Raw genomic sequence first — 20361 nt, forward strand, 5'->3', positions numbered from 1 at the left:
AGGAAAAAGCAAAAGGAGCACTTATTTATATTCTTATTTTTATTCATTATTCGTTGCTTTATCCCCTTTTTTGTCCCCCACTTTTTATCCCATTTTCAATCCTTTTTTCCTGCACCCCACCCCCCCCATCCCACCAGGGCCATCTGTTACTGGTTCATATTGTTCTTTTCAGAGCTTACCTTGTTCAGCTATTATCAATTCTGTTTTCTTATGTTTATGCCACCAGCAGCACCTATTTTAGCCCTTACCACTACTATTAACACTCCCTTTGTCCTTTTGTTCATGACATCTTTGTCAATCTCTCCTTTACCCCACCTATCGTTGGCCTTATATCCTGCTTCACCTCTTCCACTTAGCAGTATAAATCTCATTACATTTCTACTTCTCTGTAGCTCTGTAGAAGGGTTATACAGACTCGAAACTTCAACTCTGTTTTTCTCTCCACAGATGCTGTCAGAACTTCTGAGTTTTTCCAGCATTTTCCGTTTTTCTTTCATAATAACTTCCTTGCTTTTGGACTCCATGCCTCAATTTATACAAGCCAAGGATTCTGAGTGCCTTTTTGAACCACTTTCTCAACCTGCCCTGCCACCTTCAACGATTTGTGCACAAATATGCCCAGGTATTTGTGTTTCCTGCACTTACTTTAAAATTGTACTTATCAGTTTGTATTGCCTCTCTTTGTTCGTTCTATCAAAATGTATCACTTCATACTTCTCTACATTAAATTTCATCTGCCACATGTCCACCCATTCCACCAGCTTATGTTCTCTTTGAGTCTACTACTATCCTCCTCACAGTTCACAATACTTCCAAGTTTTATGTCATCTGCAAACTTTGAAATTGTGCCGAAGTATAGGTAATTAATATAGATCAAGAAAGTAGTGGTCCTAGTACCAACCCCTCAGGTACCCCACTGTATATTTTCCCCAGTTCAAAAATTGCTGTTCACCACTACTTTGTTTCCCATCAGCCAACTTCATAACCATGCTGCCACCATCCCTTTTATTACATAGGCTTACTTGTAAAGTAGAAGCACATTATGTGGCACTTTAGAAACACCTTTTGGAAGTCCATTTGGACCACAGAAACTGCATTACCCCCATAAACCTCTCTGTTACATCATCAAAAAAGAACTCACTCAGGTTAGTTAAACACGATTTAAATTCGTACTGGCTTTCCTTGTTTAGTCCACATTTGTCCAACTGACTGTTAATTTTGTCCCGAATTATCATTTCTAAAAGCATTCCCACCACTGAGGTTAAACTGACTGGCCTGTAGTTGCTGGATTTATCCTTATACTTTTTTTGAACAACTCTCCAGTTTTCTGGTGCCACCCTGTATCTAATGATGATTGGCAAGTTATGGCCAACATTGTTAATGGTATGTTAAGATACACAGGTGAAAGGCATTATGTAGCTTGAGCACTTATAAAAGAGGGACAGCTGGGACCAAGATCGTGGGTAGAAGGCAGACATATGCAATGCTACATTCTGTGGATAAACTGATTATCAAGAAAAGGATTTGCATCTCGTTTCATACTTCATGATCTCGATTGGGATCCAATTAACAAGTTTCTCCACAATTTCCACCCTTACTTTCTGATGAATCCCTTCCAGTCCTGGTGACAAGGAACACATCAATCTTGGTGATTCAATCTACGTCTCAGCCCTGACATCCATCCTCTTTAGGCTCTCCCCCATTCTCCTCATGCTTTTGTCAAACTTAGCTGGACACTAAAATCTACTTCCTTCTCCCTCAAACCCATTCCTACCAAAATCCTAATCCCTCAAGTTCCTTCTCCTGGCATCCATTACAACTAATATTGTAAATGGCTCACTCCTTCCGGGTGGTGTCCCCTACCTTTCAAAACCAGCATCATCATCCCCTTCCACAAGAAACCCACCCTCAGCCCCTTCTGTCTAACTAACAACTATCCCGTCTCCCTTTCCTATGCCAACAACTATCCCGTCTCCCTTTCCTATGCCAACAACTATCCCGTCTCCCTTTCCTATGCCAACAACTATCCCGTCTCCCTTTCCTATGCCAACAACTATCCCGTCTCCCTTTCCTATGCCAACAACTATCCCGTCTCCCTTTCCTATGCCAACAACTATCCCGTCTCCCTTTCCTATGCCAACAACTATCCCGTCTCCCTTTCCTATGCCAACAACTATCCCGTCTCCCTTTCCTATGCCAACAACTATCCCGTCTCCCTTTCCTATGCCAACAACTATCCCGTCTCCCTTTCCTATGCCAACAACTATCCCGTCTCCCTTTCCTATGCCAACAACTATCCCGTCTCCCTTTCCTATGCCAACAACTATCCCGTCTCCCTTTCCTATGCCAACAACTATCCCGTCTCCCTTTCCTATGCCAACAACTATCCCGTCTCCCTTTCCTATGCCAACAACTATCCCGTCTCCCTTTCCTATGCCAACAACTATCCCGTCTCCCTTTCCTATGCCAACAACTATCCCGTCTCCCTTTCCTATGCCAACAACTATCCCGTCTCCCTTTCCTATGCCAACAACTATCCCGTCTCCCTTTCCTATGCCAACAACTATCCCGTCTCCCTTTCCTATGCCAACAACTATCCCGTCTCCCTTTCCTATGCCAACAACTATCCCGTCTCCCTTTCCTATGCCAACAACTATCCCGTCTCCCTTTCCTATGCCAACAACTATCCCGTCTCCCTTTCCTATGCCAACAACTATCCCGTCTCCCTTTCCTATGCCAACAACTATCCCGTCTCCCTTTCCTATGCCAACAACTATCCCGTCTCCCTTTCCTATGCCAACAACTATCCCGTCTCCCTTTCCTATGCCAACAACTATCCCGTCTCCCTTTCCTATGCCAACAACTATCCCGTCTCCCTTTCCTATGCCAACAACTATCCCGTCTCCCTTTCCTATGCCAACAACTATCCCGTCTCCCTTTCCTATGCCAACAACTATCCCGTCTCCCTTTCCTATGCCAACAACTATCCCGTCTCCCTTTCCTATGCCAACAACTATCCCGTCTCCCTTTCCTATGCCAACAACTATCCCGTCTCCCTTTCCTATGCCAACAACTATCCCGTCTCCCTTTCCTATGCCAACAACTATCCCGTCTCCCTTTCCTATGCCAACAACTATCCCGTCTCCCTTTCCTATGCCAACAACTATCCCGTCTCCCTTTCCTATGCCAACAACTATCCCGTCTCCCTTTCCTATGCCAACAACTATCCCGTCTCCCTTTCCTATGCCAACAACTATCCCGTCTCCCTTTCCTATGCCAACTATCCCGTCTCCCTTTCCTATGCCAACAACTATCCCGTCTCCCTTTCCTATGCCAACAACTATCCCGTCTCCCTTTCCTATGCCAACAACTATCCCGTCTCCCTTTCCTATGCCAACAACTATCCCGTCTCCCTTTCCTATGCCAACAACTATCCCGTCTCCCTTTCCTATGCCAACAACTATCCCGTCTCCCTTTCCTATGCCAACAACTATCCCGTCTCCCTTTCCTATGCCAACAACTATCCCGTCTCCCTTTCCTATGCCAACAACTATCCCGTCTCCCTTTCCTATGCCAACAACTATCCCGTCTCCCTTTCCTATGCCAACAACTATCCCGTCTCCCTTTCCTATGCCAACAACTATCCCGTCTCCCTTTCCTATGCCAACAACTATCCCGTCTCCCTTTCCTATGCCAACAACTATCCCGTCTCCCTTTCCTATGCCAACAACTATCCCGTCTCCCTTTCCTATGCCAACAACTATCCCGTCTCCCTTTCCTAAGCCAACAACTATCCCGTCTCCCTTTCCTATGCCAACAACTATCCCGTCTCCCTTTCCTATGCCAACAACTATCCCGTCTCCCTTTCCTATGCCAACAACTATCCCGTCTCCCTTTCCTATGCCAACAACTATCCCGTCTCCCTTTCCTATGCCAACAACTATCCCGTCTCCCTTTCCTATGCCAACAACTATCCCGTCTCCCTTTCCTATGCCAACAACTATCCCGTCTCCCTTTCCTATGCCAACAACTATCCCGTCTCCCTTTCCTATGCCAACAACTATCCCGTCTCCCTTTCCTATGCCAACAACTATCCCGTCTCCCTTTCCTATGCCAACAACTATCCCGTCTCCCTTTCCTATGCCAACAACTATCCCGTCTCCCTTTCCTATGCCAACAACTATCCCGTCTCCCTTTCCTATGCCAACAACTATCCCGTCTCCCTTTCCTACGTCAAGTCTGTCAGTCAGTTCTGTTGTTGCATCCCAGATCCATGCCCATCTCTCCCGGTATTGCCACCTCACCTATCCAATTGGAGTCAAAGTATCTTTAGTAATGGCCTCTCTTCCCAACCCCTCCACCACCACCTCCAGTTTCCTCAAGGATCTTTGCCTTAACCCCTCCCCACATCCTTATTTATATGTTTCCTCTTTGCATCATACAAAGCCAAGTGCTCAACTTCAAAATGTATGCAGATGACCTCAACTTCAGCCCATTCACTCACTTTATAATGTCACCGCCAACTCCATACCCCTTCCCCAGCCATTATCTCAGGAAAAAAAGTTTACAATTCTGTCCGACCCTGAGCAGAGCTGCAATCCTTATATCCTTCTCCACCACAAAGCCCACCTAATCCACCTTTTACATCTTCAATCACGACTTGTATCACAACTCATCTACCACTGAAATTCTCATTCATGCTTTTTCCACCTCCATTCTCAATTACTGTAGTTTGGAATTCTTACAATACTGGTTAATTCCAACCTACAATGTCCAGCCATGTTATGTCAGTTCAACAACAACAAGGAGTAGCAACTGGTGTCAGGGTTGCGAGAGGAGTTGGGTGCCATGCTGAAGGCAGGAGTACCAGTTTGAAACTGGAGAGGCGGGGAATCAATAGTGCCTGCATGGTTGGGGCAAAAAAGAACCGAGATATTGCAAAGAAGTGTGAGCTTAAATCTGGGGGATGAAAAGGTAAGGAAGAAAAGGGGAGTACCACCAGTTTGAACTAAGGGCAAGGAAGGAGGAAAGTGCCAAAGTATTTTAAAAATAATGTGAAAACAACTTGCAAACAATTTCATCACTGCGGAATGTATGATGAGCAATTAAATGCCTTACAAAGACACAAAGGTTTGGATCCCTAATGCAATACAATGTACATATTTGTAACTCAACTTCACCTCACCTCCACATCTTGAACACTGCGAGGCTGGGCAAGACAGAGCATACTCAGCAATTGCAGGATTAGCTCTTCAATGTATTGTAAGGCATCCTCCATAGATGTAAGTTTGGGATGCACCTGTTGCTGAACCTGTCAACAGCAAATGAAAAAACAATTAACAATTAAAAAGCAAACAAAACTTAACCGTTAATAGACAGAAATATAGTAATCTTTTAAAACTTCACAAGTCATATTTCAAATACTGAAAGAAAAATGAACAATCCCCACATGCATTATGATGTGGTATTTCAGGGTGCTTTAGATTTACACCATACTTAACTGCAATAATCACTCTCATAGGGTCATTACAGATGTGGAAAGCCATTTAGCTCATCTAAATTCATTCATGCAGAAAGACCAAGTCATCATTACAAATTTGGGCCTGCCAAAGATACCTTCGCAAACAGTGGCATTAGTCACTATCATATGCTGTCTGAATATCTTACTCCTCTGGGAATTTGACTCAACTACCCGATATCTACTTGCGTAACCTGGGGTGCAACAGCAGTACTCTCTCGTGACTTGAACTGGATATTCTTATAGTTGGCACAAATACTTCTTTATTCTCTCAGAAGGCAGATCAAGTGAACACTTAATGAGATAAGATTTGATATAAATAGTTCAGCTGCTTTACCTCATAACACTTGAACATAAAGGGCAACAGTTATGATCAGATTCAATCAGCTGGCACATATCACCAATGTCTTCATGTAACAATATTAAACAATGAATACAAGATACTTCCTGTGTCAGCATGACCCGATTTAAACAGAATTTACCTGTCCTTTAGACCAGGGCTTCCCTGTCTGCAATCTCCTACCTTTTCTCCCCTCCATCGGACTTCAGTGTAAGCTTTTTGTCAAATGCACTCCATCCAAGATTAGAATCCACCAGCCTAACTTGGCAATGACTCTTGTTGACTTAAAATGAAATGTTGTTCCAGCACCAATGTTGATAAACAATCACTAGGATATTAAGGTTTTCTTGTTCACCATCTGAAATCTTGGCCAGGATTTTCCAGCCCCGTCATGGGCGGGACCTGCCACAGGCGACGCAGCGCTCCAGCCAGAAATCCACTGACTTGTGACAGGACCGGAAGATCAGGGCTGCGGGCGGGTGCGGAAAATCCCACCGCTTATCTACATTTACCAGTCCTGCTATCCTGTGAATTTAACCCAAGCTTTTTATGATAGGCCATACCAAAGACATAAATCTCAAAATGTAACAACCTCTCCCCACAATGTAACATCTGATTGTTCCTTAAATGCTTCCTTCCGATTGTTTCTTAAATGCTTCCTATGTTTTTATCTACTACTACTCTATCATCTACCACTCTACCTGGAAGTCTATTCCATACATTGATCAGTTCGTATGTGAAAAATTTATCAGTTCTAAATTTACACCTCAACTAGTTTGTACCAATGCCTCTTTGCTTGACTCTCCCAATTAAATTTGAAATAATATTCCAGATTTGCTTCCTCCATTCTGTTAACAAATTTACATACCTCTAAGATCACCTCTCAAGACATTTCATTTGCAGACTGAAAAGCCCAATTTTCTCCAGTCTTCCTTCACAATTCAGACACTAACATTAGGGATCAGTCTTCAGCCTTTGACTGTCTCCCTTTTGTGTCAATGACTGGAACTGAACAGAGTGTTCAAAGTAAAGCCAACCAGATCTATCAGTTTGATCGCAATTTCTCCAAACTTACTTTCTACGGTTTTGACTGTCCAGTTCAGTATTCTGCTGGCTTTACTAATTGCTGCTCTGCACTGGTTAGATTTATTAAGCATCCAGTCTAAGGCTGCTAGGCCTCTTTCGGCTTCATTCTGTATCTGGGCACCATTCATGGTGTATATGTGCCATCTATATTTCCTACCTATGTACATGCAGCACAACACCTTAAAAAGTCTGCATGAGAGAATGAGCAAGGCTATGTCGAACTTAGACTGCAATGAGATCATAATAAACATCAGAAATGCTTTTCAGGGTGGATGGCTATATGGACAGACAAATGACCTATATGGACAGACAAATGATCTAAAGTTCAGTTTTTGATATTTACTGTGGTTTTGGCACAGTCCAAGCAATACAATGGATTGCCTGTTGTTGTAACACAACAAATTTGCTAAAGCAATGCATTACATAACTAACAGGAGATTAAAAACTATTACATATTTTACAGGACCTCACAGATATAATATTCAAAAAATTAATCTACCATTTTATAAGCACAACAGAATTTTTTTTGGTACCACAAAGCAGCAAGAACCTTAAAAATGCTAATCAGAATAAAATAGAGGAAAAACTGAGATTAACTGAAATACTGAATATGTTTTAAGTATTCACTCAAGAAAACAACATGATGCTCTTCCTAGATTAAACAATAATCCATGTAAGTTTAACAAGTTTTGACATAAAGAGGGAAATTCAAGTCAGATTTAAAGGGCACAAAAGCAACAGGTCCTCAAGGAGAGATGGTATCTATTCCAGCATATTGGGAGACTAGCAATGAAATTTGAAATGCTAACAGAAAGAAAAAAAATACATATAACATACTTCATTTCCTCTAGACACTGTAAAGCATGTCACACCTAATGAAGAAGTGTAAACACATAGCTGTTATGCTGGTAAATGTAGGAGCCAGCTTGCAAACAGCAATGGTCCAAAACAGCAATGAAAAATTAATTTCTTTTGATCGTGTTGACCGGGAAATAAATGCTGGCCAGGACACCACGGCAGCTCCACCATCTCTTCTTAGCATTATATACATCAAACGAAGCAGACTAGGCCTCTAACTAAAATCTCAGCCAAAGGACAGCACCATCAACAATACAACACTCTCTTAATGCTGCATTGTGAAGTTATCAGCCTAGTTTGTGTGCTCAACTCATGAAGTGGGCTTGAGCTCAAGACCTTATTACTCAGATGTGATGAACGCTTTTACCATTGATGAGTCAGCATTGGGAAAGTACCACTAGATTGTAAACAAAGGAACAAGATCCCCATCACCCTCTTGACCCAAGACAAGAGCATCATCCTCCAAGTAGCCCCAACACATAATGTTCCCTAATACTCAAGAAGTTCTGCAACATATTATTGTTATAAATATCCATTACCCTTTCATCCCATCTAGACTCTGCAATTCCCTTCCTACTGTTTCCCCTACCAAGGTATTCCTTGCTAAAAATTCTTCAACCCACTCATACACCAAAGCCATTCTCCCAACATCACAGGCGCAGCAAACCTTGCCCACCACTTTGGGAGTCTCAGGGTGCTGAAATGTCAAAGACCACTCCTGCGATCTTAGATTCCTGCATCTTATCACAGATAGTCTCACAAATACAGGTCCCATCACCTTGGCCCCACACCACTGGTCGTCCTCTCAATATTAACAAACCACATAACAGCAGCCTGCCAAGTCCTTCTACACATCCTCTATCAACCATTGAGCATTTTTCTCAACATCTGCCAGTAGATCTTAGGCTTCAAATAAAAACCATAAAATTGAGTATATAGTTAACAGTGTTGAGCTGTAACTTCCTTGGAGTTGCAATCACCGTTGGATTGCCATTACGTGTCCAATCACTTACACTGAATGTCTTTCGTGCCTGTCTCACCTGACATTCCGACTCAGGCTGGGCAAGATCTAGGCAGTGCAGCTGTCTCCAAAGTCCAGTGTCGCAGGCCAGTAGAGCCAGATTGAAGAAGGATATGTCCCCTTTTTTACTAGCTGGATAGAATTTGGGGGAATGGGGAGTACCGGAAGCCCGGGGTGGGGTCGGTCGCGTTGGGGATACCGTGGGAGGAGGTAGTTAGTCAGGGGGTGGACTGTCTTCCCTGCTCTGAGCCCCCTCCTTGGAGGATAAAGCCTTCAAAGGCTCACCAGGGTATCATAGGGAGGCTGCCTCAATAACCAATCAGAAAAATCTATGAATAAATTAGGCAAGCATTGAATGCCATTCAATGACAGGTGGTTTTCTCCACCTTGTTGGTTAACGACATTTATAATTAAATGCTGGCTTATGAAGTAAGCACCCCAATTCAGTACAATCATTCAAAAAGGAATTGAACAAGCTAAGATTGATATCCTTGTGTACAAAGGTTACCATGGTATTCCAAGACTCATTCAGGGGTCGGGTGGGGTGCACTAAAGTTTGGAGCAGCCACCACAAAGGTGCAATGGGGAAAGGTCACTGTATAAGATCTTTAAGCCACAGCTAGAAACCATGTAGAATTCCTCGGCTTTGATGTCTGACAAGGAATGTGGATTGTATATATCAAGAGAATTACAATTGTATTGAGGTACCTCAGAGTGGAACATGTTGTATGGTGAAAAGTTGAATTTTATTGCACTGTAATTTTCAATTCAAAAATGTTCTGTAATGTACTTTCATAAATTTTATGAATAATTATTTTTGGGAAAAAATTCCATAATTCACCTTTCAACCAGAGTATAACAAAGGACTGGAAACTGTGTAGGATCCCTCGGATTATATGTCTGACATAGAATGTATATTGTAAACATCAAGAATATTGTAATTATATTAAATCACCTCAGAGCAGACATGCTGAATGGAGAAAAGTTTAATTTTATTGCACTGAAATATACATTTAAAAATCATTTCAAATTGAATGTTTATAAATTTTATGAATAAAGTATATTTTTGGGGAAAACATTTCCATAATTCGTATTTCCTTTGAAATAGTCTCAGGATTTTAAAAATCTTTTTCTTTGTCTCTCCCCGGAGATTACATTGCTTTGGTCAGTGTCCTATTCCAGATAGCCAGCCGGTGAAGCACAGAACTAGAGCCTAATCTGTACACATGTAAAAACTTTTACTTTCAAAGACACACATCACAAACATTCACCGCCTAACCCAACAATCACAGTTTTAGTCTACTTCTATATATACCTATTTCAATCCAACCACTAATATATTGTAATAAAAATAAACCACAAAAACCTTTAATGGAAGTTTAGCTAATCAGATTAAAATGACATTCCCAAGGACGATGATGCACTGCAATCCACCATCCCGGTGCTACCAGTCATGGGAGTCCTGAAGCATACAGGCGCAAAAATTAAATAAGGCTTCACAAGGGAATGAACCCAGGATCTCAAATTTACTGGACAGGCGTTTAACTGACTCAGTCCCATCATGCCTCTCCTTGTTGATTTCCACTGGTTCCAGTTCTCAGCACACTAAATGCAAAATTTCTATCTTTCTTTGAAAATCCTTCACTCTGGCCCTGCATACTTCTCCAGCTCTACATCTAGCACAAGCCTCCCATGCATTCCAAGCCCCTATCCTCTCTACCACAACCACGGCAAAGCCTCTAAAAATATAGAGCATACTCACTAAACCTCTCACAGCCTTCTCTAACTGCTTTTGAAAACACCCTGAAGATACATCCTTCACTCATGCTTTCATGTCTCCCAGCTCTCTTACCACTCTGCTAAATTGTGTGATATATCTCCTCTATAAATTGTTTCAGGATAGTTCAAAACTTGCATTTATACAGAAAGTAAAATGCACCTACAACTGAAAGCTCAAGGATCATAAGTAAACAATGACCACTACGATAAGGTACTGAAAACAGCCACCCATGGAACTGTACCCCAGATAAGGCAGAACATTGGAAAGATATAGGAAGAAGACTCAGGAAAAGAAATGCTACATTACTGGCTTAATCAAATTTGTTTAAAATTAAACAAAGCAGGCGTATGAAGGATTACAGGTGGTTGGTTAGCAGTAAGGTACAAGGTAGGAACTTAATCCTAGATTCTAAAAATGTTTAAAGGGCAGGTCTCAAAAAAACAGCAGTTTCAGATCAGAATTCTGAAATTCAATTACTTCTTTTTAAGTCTGCCAACTGAGCCCCATACACTATTCATTTAGGCATGGAGCATATAGGATGTGCGTCTTCGCTAAACATCAGTCAAAGGAATTCCATTTAAACAGTTCAACGGTTAAGAGGGACAAGCAGAAAAGTGGAGTTAAATCCACAATCAGCTCAGCCATGATCTTACTGAATGGCGGAGCAAGCTAGAGGGGCCAAATGGCCTACTTCTCCTATTTATATGTTCTTATGACATACTGGTTTTTCTACAAGATAACAAGTTGATTTTGCTTACTCCAACAACCACCCGAATGCTTCCTCTGCATTAACCAAAATTATTTGTCTGGAAGTTATCAGTGCTAATACAAGCAATCATCATTGTTAGGAATAAGTGTTGAAAACAGTAAATTTAGCAATTATATCGTTGAGTTATCCATTTTATGGTTCTTCCTCACAATAAATCTGTTCTTGGGAGACAAGGAAAAATAGGATAGTATCTAAGGGAGCGGTATTCGTACAGAAGGCTGGGAATCATTTTCTGTTTGTTATTCACAACTGAAAACTAAAAATAGGTGACAACATCCATATTTTGTGGTACTATATTACCTTCCCATTTAGTTTCTGCTATGTTAGTGAGCTACAGTTCAGAAATCAATTTTACCAAAATCTTCTTACTCCAATAACTCCCCAAATGCTCTTACAGCATTAATCAAAATTATTTTCCTGGCTATTGCCAATACCAGTGTAAGCAATAATTACTGCTGAAAATGCAATGCTAAATTTAACGTTACAATATAATGAAATTGTTTGAAATTACACAAGACTACTTTCAAACTGATTTCCTACATAAATGGCTACACTTCATAAGTTAATTATATAGAATTTTACAGCACAGACAGCCATTCGGCCCAACAGGTCTATGCTGGTGTTTACGTTTCTCAGTCCACCCTTCACAGAATTAATTGGTTGCAGTGCTCTGGAACGTTCTGAGAATATATGAAAGGTGCAATGTAAATATTAGAATTTCAACTTGATATTGTCAGCACTCTAACCGCAGTTCCTGTAAGCCGACCTTGTCCCATTTGATCCGAAAGCTGTATCTTTTCAATGCTTTGTCCTTGCAGTTGTGTACGCCTAATCTTAATTGCTTACTGGGCATTGCAATGTCACAGTATAATAACTTGTCTTCAAAATGGAACCACAGACCACTGGCTTAAAAAATAAACTATTAAATATATTTATTTATAAATGATATGAACCATAGGAAATTGTAAATATTAAAAGTACAATGTGTTCAAGCATACAAGAATGTCAATAATGTTTTAGTTAAAAGAGCAAAATACTGTGAATGCTGGAAATCTGAGTATTGAGCGTTTTTGTTTGTAACAGATTTAATTATCCTCTGTGACAACAGCTTTTGACTGAAGCAAAGTCCTTGCTACTGGAATACCAACTTCTGTTTCTTAACAGCAAATTTAGCATCCTTTCCTTTCCTCTTTCTCAAATCTTAATTTCGCCTCAAAACAAGTATGTTTGTCAGCTCCCTCATACGATTCAAGCAATTGATTTTCCAAAGAACCTCACGTAGTCACAAGTGCTAAATCCACCAACTTTTGTTAATTTCTATAACCACATAGGTTTTTAGTTAAAATATAAAAATGAAAAAAAATGCTAAGTTGCCTTTAAATCATGGGGAGAGAAAGGGGGGGGGGGGGATAGAATATAGGAAAAGCAACATCCAATTTACCCACAGTTAAGATCCCATAAGCAGGAATAAAAAAAGTGACCAGATCCATCTATTTTAGATTTTGGTTGAGGAATGAATATTGGCCAGGACACCAAGGATAATTCACTGGTTCTTTGCGATTAATGTCAGACCTATTCAGCATTTGTTTTAAAGCTTGTTTCAAAACTCTGATCTCAAGAAGACGGGACCTCCAACAAGCAACGCTCCCTCACTACAGCACTGAAGTGCCAACCTAGAACCTCAAGTTCCCAAACTTCAAACTCAAGAGGTGCCACATGAGGGGAGACCTGGGAAGTTAAAGTGCATGGTAATGGTATGGCTAATGATAACCTGGGCATGACAGGAAGTGACATGATGTAGAGAGTCAGAGTAGGCAAGGAATGTAAAAAGAAAGAATTATGGGCTCTTTATCTCAATGCTTGCAGCATTTGTAACAAGTTGGATGAATTTATAGCACAAGCAGAAATAAACACGTATGATATGATGGCCATTATACATGGTTGCAAGGTGACCAAGGCTGGGACCTGAATATTCAAGGGTATGTGACATTTCAGGAGGGCAGGAAGAAAAAAGATAGGCTAGTTCTGTTAATAAAGGAGGCGATCAGATCAATGGTGAGAAATGATCTTGGTTCAGAAGGTCAAGGTGTAGAATCAGCATAGGAGAGAAGTCACTGGTAGCTACACAGTAGGGCAGAGCATACATCCAAGAAAGCCACTGCAATAATTGTGGTTGGCTTTAATCATCACATCAGTTTGTTCAAAAGAGATTTATAAGGATAATGCCAGAACTGTAAGGGATATATTTATCAGGAAAGGATGACACGGCTGAGAGGTAAGCTAATAGGAGGTCTTCAAAATTATGAGGCTATTTGATAGGGTAGAAGGCATTTCCACTTGTTGAGGAAAGTAAAACAAGAGGCCATAAACAGTCACTTATAAATCCAATAAGGCATTCTGGAGATGTTTCTTTACCCACTGAGTGATTAGAGTAAGGATTCTGCTATGGAAGAAGGTTCATATGGAGCACAATCATCAACATAGACCAAAAAGGCCAAATGGTCCACTTCTCAACTGTATATTCAATGTAATTATCTCAAAAGTAAAAGAGAATTGCAAGTGCATAGTATCGCAGACAGGATATCTTAAATCACAAATCAGCCCAACCTTATGACGTATGTCTGGATTCAAGTGTCAGTCTGATTTTTCTTCTTCCTTATCCTCTTCTCGATAGGGATTCGATAAATCCCCATGCACTGTTAGAGCAAAGGACTTGCCGGACCAGAGTATCTATGGCACTGTATAGCCAAATCTCTGTCACTAGGTGTCACTAATGCCATGAATAACTATTGTATTTTACAATGCAGTTTCAATGTCAATTAAAATATGATGCCATATAAAGCTAAAATAACTTGTTGAATCCTGTGCATTATGTATATACCAAGAAAAGCTTCCACAAACATACATTAACATACATACAAACAAAATCAAGAAAAAGGACAGAGAGTTTGAACATAAGGTTTTTTTAAATTGTCCGCCTATTTTAAGTTCAATGTAATCACTCTTTTCCACTCTCCACCCACCCACACCACCCCTTGACAGCACCACCACTGTCAATTAAATGAGCTTCGAGATACAACAGCTCAGTTTTAGTGCTACAATTGCTGAAAATTTGTCATTGTGACTCAGTTCTTTTGGCATCTGTGTCAGAGGTTGTGGGGTAAAGCTTCACTCCAGAGGATTGACACTAAAATCTAGGCTGCCACTTCAGTACTGTGCGGAGCGTGTGTTACACTGATGAAGATGCCATCTTTCAGATGAGGTATTAAACCGCGGCCCTGTCTGGCCATTGAGGTGAACACAAAAGATCCAATGACATTCTTTTGAAGAACAACTTATGCCCTGGCTTATATTTATCCACCAACTAATGTTATTAAAACAGATTATATGCTTAATATTGGAATCCTGTTGGTGGAACCATTGTTGGCTGCTGCACTATGTTGCAACAGTGGCCACCTTTAAAAAATACTGTAAAACCCTTTGGGAGGTCCTGAAAGACACTATATTAATGCAAGTCTTGCTTTTAAAATGTATATATTTAAATACAAACTAAGAATCTATTATACAATAAATAAAAATTCATTTTCTGAGCTATTAACAAAAAATTGAGCAATTTCATTGTTCTATTTGAATTATTGTAGGCAATTTGCAATTATCTTGTACCTTCACTAAAAACGACAAAGTGCTTCTGAAGCATAATCACACAAAAAATTATATCTAGTCAAAGATGGAAATATCAAATGTGGTAACTAAGAGATTGGTGGTAAAGTTAGGAAGGGAATACCAGAGCACAGCACCTAGACAGTTCAAGAGAAGGAGCGACTGCCAATGTTGGGTGGAGGCCAGAGACAATCAACACTAACAATGCTTGTTAGTGGCTTCTTTTTGTTTGCAAGCTTTTTGCTTCCAAAAATCACTTGGCAGGTTGCATTATGCAGACTTGTGTATGAATTGGCTGGTTGGAGTCATACCTGGCACAGGCAGATGGAAGATGATTGTGGTTGTTGAAGGTCAATCATCTCAGTTCCAGGATATCACTGCAAGAGTTCTTCAGGGTAGTGCCTTAGGCCCAACCATCTTTAGTTGCTTCATTAATGACCTTCCTTTCATCATAAGGTCAGAAGTGGGGATGTTCGTTGATGCTTGCACAACATTCATGACTCCACAGATATTGAAGCAGTCCATTTCCAAATGCAGTAAGACCCGGACAATATCCAGGCTTCGGCTGACAAGTGGCAAGCAACATCCACACCACACAAGCGCCAGGTGTTATTATCCCCAACTCAGGTTACCACTGGGCAAGCCTGCACCCAGCTTGTTGGATCCTAACTTTTATTTTTGTTCAGAGAGGGGCTACTGAACAGAGTCACCAGAGTCAGCTAATGAACTTTTAACAAAAGCATAAAACATTTATTAAACAAGAAAGGATGAACTATACTACAATACTCCTTCATCCACAACCATACCTTTACAGATATATTCAGATTTGTAAGGATAACAAGTTACAAAAGCTATTGTATACTCAAATGCTCACATTAATTACAATCCATGCATACCAATAAGCAACCTGTGGTCAGGCACATCACACTATTAAACCAAGTAGCCAATGCCACCCTAGACAGATGCTGTAGATCTCTCCTCGACTCCCCCCCCAGGCACTTGTCACACCGTGAGCCAACTAGTCTCAATGAACTTGTCTTTCACACCAGGGTTTCCAATCTCCACTCTCTAAGAACTCGCTTTGGAATCTTCTTCCAAATTGATGCTTTCTTTCAGACACCTTCCGAAAGGGGTCACACCTCCAAGCTTTCGAACTCTCCTTCCAATGTTCCCCATCCAGGGTCATCACTTGCATTCAAGCAGTCTTCCACGCACTCTGTCTCGCTGACTCAGCTGTCAACAGTATACCACTGCTTCACATGTCTGTTGCAAAGAGTTCCAGACCTTCAGCCATCTCTTTGTGCCTTCTTGCAAGCTGTTCTCGCTTTAAATCTGCTTTCCGCAGCTTTTGTCTCTTTAAATCTGAAGCTTGGAGCCTTTCCCTCTGCCCCTCACTCTTAACTTCACTTAACAGGTTCCTGTCCTTCCTTTGACCAGAAGTCTTCTTGGACTTTCCCCTGTTCCACTCCCCTGGATTTTGGGGTCTTTTCTTTGCTTGGAACTGGCTAACTGTCCCCTTTGCTTCAGTCTTTCCTGGTAGCTACTTTCAAAACCAACTGAACCCAAACAGCTTCCAAGTCAAACTGCTGTTTCTAGTTTCTTCTGTGAATTTGCAGGAGGGCCTGCCTCTCTGGATCCCTGTTGCTGGGCAACAGCCCAGTTTTTCTAATCTTGCTTGTTTAACTTAGCTTAGAGTCGTAAAACTCTCATTAGAAATGCAGGCACTTTTTAAAGTGAAAGTAAAATTCAAATTGACCTTTCTTAACGCACATACAGAAATACAAACGAAACTTAAACTTTAAAGCTAAAGCTCATTCCTAACACCTACAAATACAACTTACTTAAACTACCTCTATTACCTTAACACAGGCAATGACCATCTCCTACGAGACAAAATCTAACCATCACCCCTTGACATTCATTATCATTACCATCGCTGAATCCCCCACTAACAACATCCTGGGGGTCACCATTGACCAGAAACTGAACTGGACTAGCCATATAAATGCTATAGTTACAAGTGCAGGTCAAAGGCTAGGAATCCTATGCTGAGTAACTCATTTCCTTACCCCCCAGAGCCTATCCTCCATCTACATGGTACAAGTCAGGAGTATAATGGCATACTCTCCACTTGCCTGGATGAGTGCTGTTCCAACAAAACTCAAGTTGCTTGACACCATTCAGGACAAAGCAGCCCACTTGATTGGCACCCCAGCCACACACATTCACTCCCTTCACCACCGATGCACAGTAGCAGCAGTGTGTATCACCTACAAGATGCACTGCAGGAACTCACCAATGCTCCTTAGACAGCACCTTACAAACTCACAACCACTACCATCTAGAAGAACAAGGGCGGCATGGGAACACCACCACCTGGAAGTTCCCCTCCAAGCCAATCAGCATCCTGACTTAGAAATATATCACTATTCCTTCATTGCCGCTGGGTCAAAATCCTGGAATTCCCTACATAATAGATGTACCTACACCACATGAACTGCAGCAGTTTAAGGCAGCAGCTCACCACCACCTTCTCAAGGGCAAGTCAGGATGGGCAATAAATGCTTGTCGAGACAGTGATGCCCACATCCCATGAATGATTTTTTTTAAATTACCAGCTTCTCTTCCAAGGCCATTTGCAAAGGGTTAGGATTATAAAATCTTTGCTTAGAATATTTTTAGAACATAAGAGTATGAAGAATATATTCCATTTTCTACTGCTCTGCATGTGCACAACCCCCCTTGACACTGAGGTCTCATGTCAATTAACAATATGATAGTATAGTATCAGCACAGCTGTCTTCAACAGCACGTCCCCTATCTCTAAAAAGGCTTCAAAATGCAAAATGATTCATAAAGTATAAATAAGACAATAGAACTTTCTGCTCATTGGAAAATTACTGGTTACAGTAGTACAGTGGTTATGTGAATGACTTGTCGTATACCAGAGGCCTGGACTAATGACCTGGAGATGTGTGTTCAAATGTTCAGTTAATTAAATAAACGTGGAATAAAAAGCTAGTATCAGTAATGGTGATCATGTAACTATCAGTTTATGGGAAATATCCATTTTTTTATTCATTCACAGGATGTGGGCTTCGCTGGCTGGGCCAGCATTTATTGCCCATCCCTAGTTGCCCTTGAGACGGTGGTGGTGAGCTGCCTTCTTGAACCGCTGCAGTCCATGTGGTGTTGGTACACCCATAGTGCTGTTAGGGAGTTCCAGGATTTTGACCCACTGACAGTGAAGGAACGGCAATATTTCTCCAAGTCAGGATGGTGAGTGACTTGGAGGGGAACTTCCAGGTGGTGGTGCACCCATCAATCTGCTGCCCATGTCCTTGGTTTATTAAGTGTTCTTTTGGGAAAGAAATCTGCCATCCTTATCCAGTGTGGCCAATATGTGACCCCAGAGCCACAGCAATGTGGTTGAGCTTTAACTACCTTTTTTGAAATGGCCCAACAAGCCATTCAGTTCTATCTAACTGTTATGATTAAGTGCAAGTTGAATAAAACCGAATGGACCACCAGACATTGAACTGGGCATCAGATTTGGACATGCCAAAGACACATTCATTCCAGCTGATCCTACAAAGTCCTCTTCACTAATATCTGGGGGACCTCTCAAAATTGAGAGCTGTCCCACAGACAAATCAAGCAACAGCCTGACAGTCAGCTTCTTGAAACACCACCCAAATCCATAACTTATCACCTGGAAGAACAAGGGCAGGAGGTGCATAGGAACATCACCGCCTCCAAGTTCCCCTCCAAGTAATACAACATCCTGAATTGGGTGTACATTGCTGCTACTTCATTATCATTGGGTCAAAATCTGAAACTCTCTCCCTAACAAGACTGGGAGTGCCACCACCATATGAATTGCAGCAGTTAAAAGTGGCTCACTACCATCTCTCAAGGGCAATTAAGAATAGGAAATAAATGCTGGCACTGCCAGAGATGCTCACATTCTGTGAATAAATAATTGAGTGTGGCATAATCATAATTTGGACACCTTGCACTTCCATTTTTCCATTTCACCCTTAATTTATTTCTACTTCACCCTTAATTTATTTCTACAAGTTTCCTTTTTTCAGGCATAGTATCTTTTGATTCAGTGTAAATGGATAATTACATTATACTCACTGAGAAGCATAAAATGGAAGACAAATTTCAATAGCAAGTAAGTGTGCAAGTTCTGTGCAAAAAAGTGCATGCAGAACTTAATCACTCAATACAACAAGTCCTTCCAAAAATAACATGTTAACACTATTGGGAAAACTAAGTTACAAAACCAAAAGTTTTTTGATTCCTGCGTTGTTCACATTCTAGCACCAGTCCCAAAATCACAATCATCAAAATTCTAGGTGTAATATTCTACATGGTCAACACAGGACCTCCAGAAAATACTGAACTGATGTTTCCTGCCTTGTGATAGTAAGAAAAACCTACACATAGAGTTTAGCCCCTTGAGCTTGTTCAACCTGTCAGTGAGATCATCGTTGATCTGTGACTGAACTCCATATACCCTTGTTTTGCCCATGTCTCCTGATACCTTTGGCTAACAAAAATCTATCAACCATGGATCTAGTGTCAAATGCCATTTACCAAAGAGGACTCCAAACATCTACCATCCCCTGCTAATAGAAGTGTTTCCTATATTCTGCCTTGAAAGGCCTGACTCTTATTTTTAGTCTACGTCCTCTCATCCTAGGCCCCAAAAGAATGGAAAGTTTCTCTCTATCCACCCTCCTTAATATCTTGAAAACTTCAATAAAATCACCCTTAATTGTAGAATCAAACTGTAGAATCATAGAAAGGTTACAGCAAGGAGGAGGCTATTAAACCCCATTTTTTTTAAACCACTTTCAACCTGCCCTGCCACCTTCAATGTTTTGTGCTCCTGCAGCCCTTTAGGATTGTACCCTCGTGTTTATATTGCCTCTCCTCATTCTTCCAACCAAAATATATCACTTCAGGCTTCTTTGCTACATTCGATCTAAATTCCAGGGAATACAACCCAAGTTTGGGTAAGCACTTGTAATTTAACCCTGGAGTCGAGGTATTATTCTAATAAATCAACTCTGCACTCTCTCTGAGCTAATATATCTTTCCTAAGGTGTGGTACCCAAAACTAAACACAATACTCGAAGTCATAGTTTCATCACCCCACCCACCACTTCATATTCTATCTGAAGATATAAAGTCCAGCATTACATTTGCTTTTTAATTATTTTCTATATCTGTATGTGACATTTTAATTTCTCCTAATTATCCCCTAAGTTTCGTTGGACATCCGCCATATCTAGCTTTTCATCATTTAGAAAGTTCT

The 20361-nt window shown here is 41.0% G+C and overlaps 1 protein-coding gene across 5 annotated transcripts in view; it reads right to left on the reverse strand.

Annotated features, from left to right (window-relative positions):
* LOC121290818 (son of sevenless homolog 1) overlaps positions 1–20361 on the reverse strand; it is a 288768-nt gene that overhangs the window by 127084 nt on the left and 141323 nt on the right. For all 5 annotated transcript variants that reach the window (XM_041211819.1, XM_041211791.1, XM_041211781.1 and 2 more), the window contains exon 2: positions 5186–5311. In XM_041211819.1, coding sequence (XP_041067753.1) covers positions 5186–5311 — 126 coding nt within the window. The remainder of the gene's footprint in view (positions 1–5185; positions 5312–20361) is intronic.

The sequence above is a fragment of the Carcharodon carcharias genome, chromosome 2 (assembly GCF_017639515.1).
Source record: "Carcharodon carcharias isolate sCarCar2 chromosome 2, sCarCar2.pri, whole genome shotgun sequence".
In the NCBI taxonomy this organism is placed as follows: domain Eukaryota; kingdom Metazoa; phylum Chordata; class Chondrichthyes; order Lamniformes; family Lamnidae; genus Carcharodon; species Carcharodon carcharias.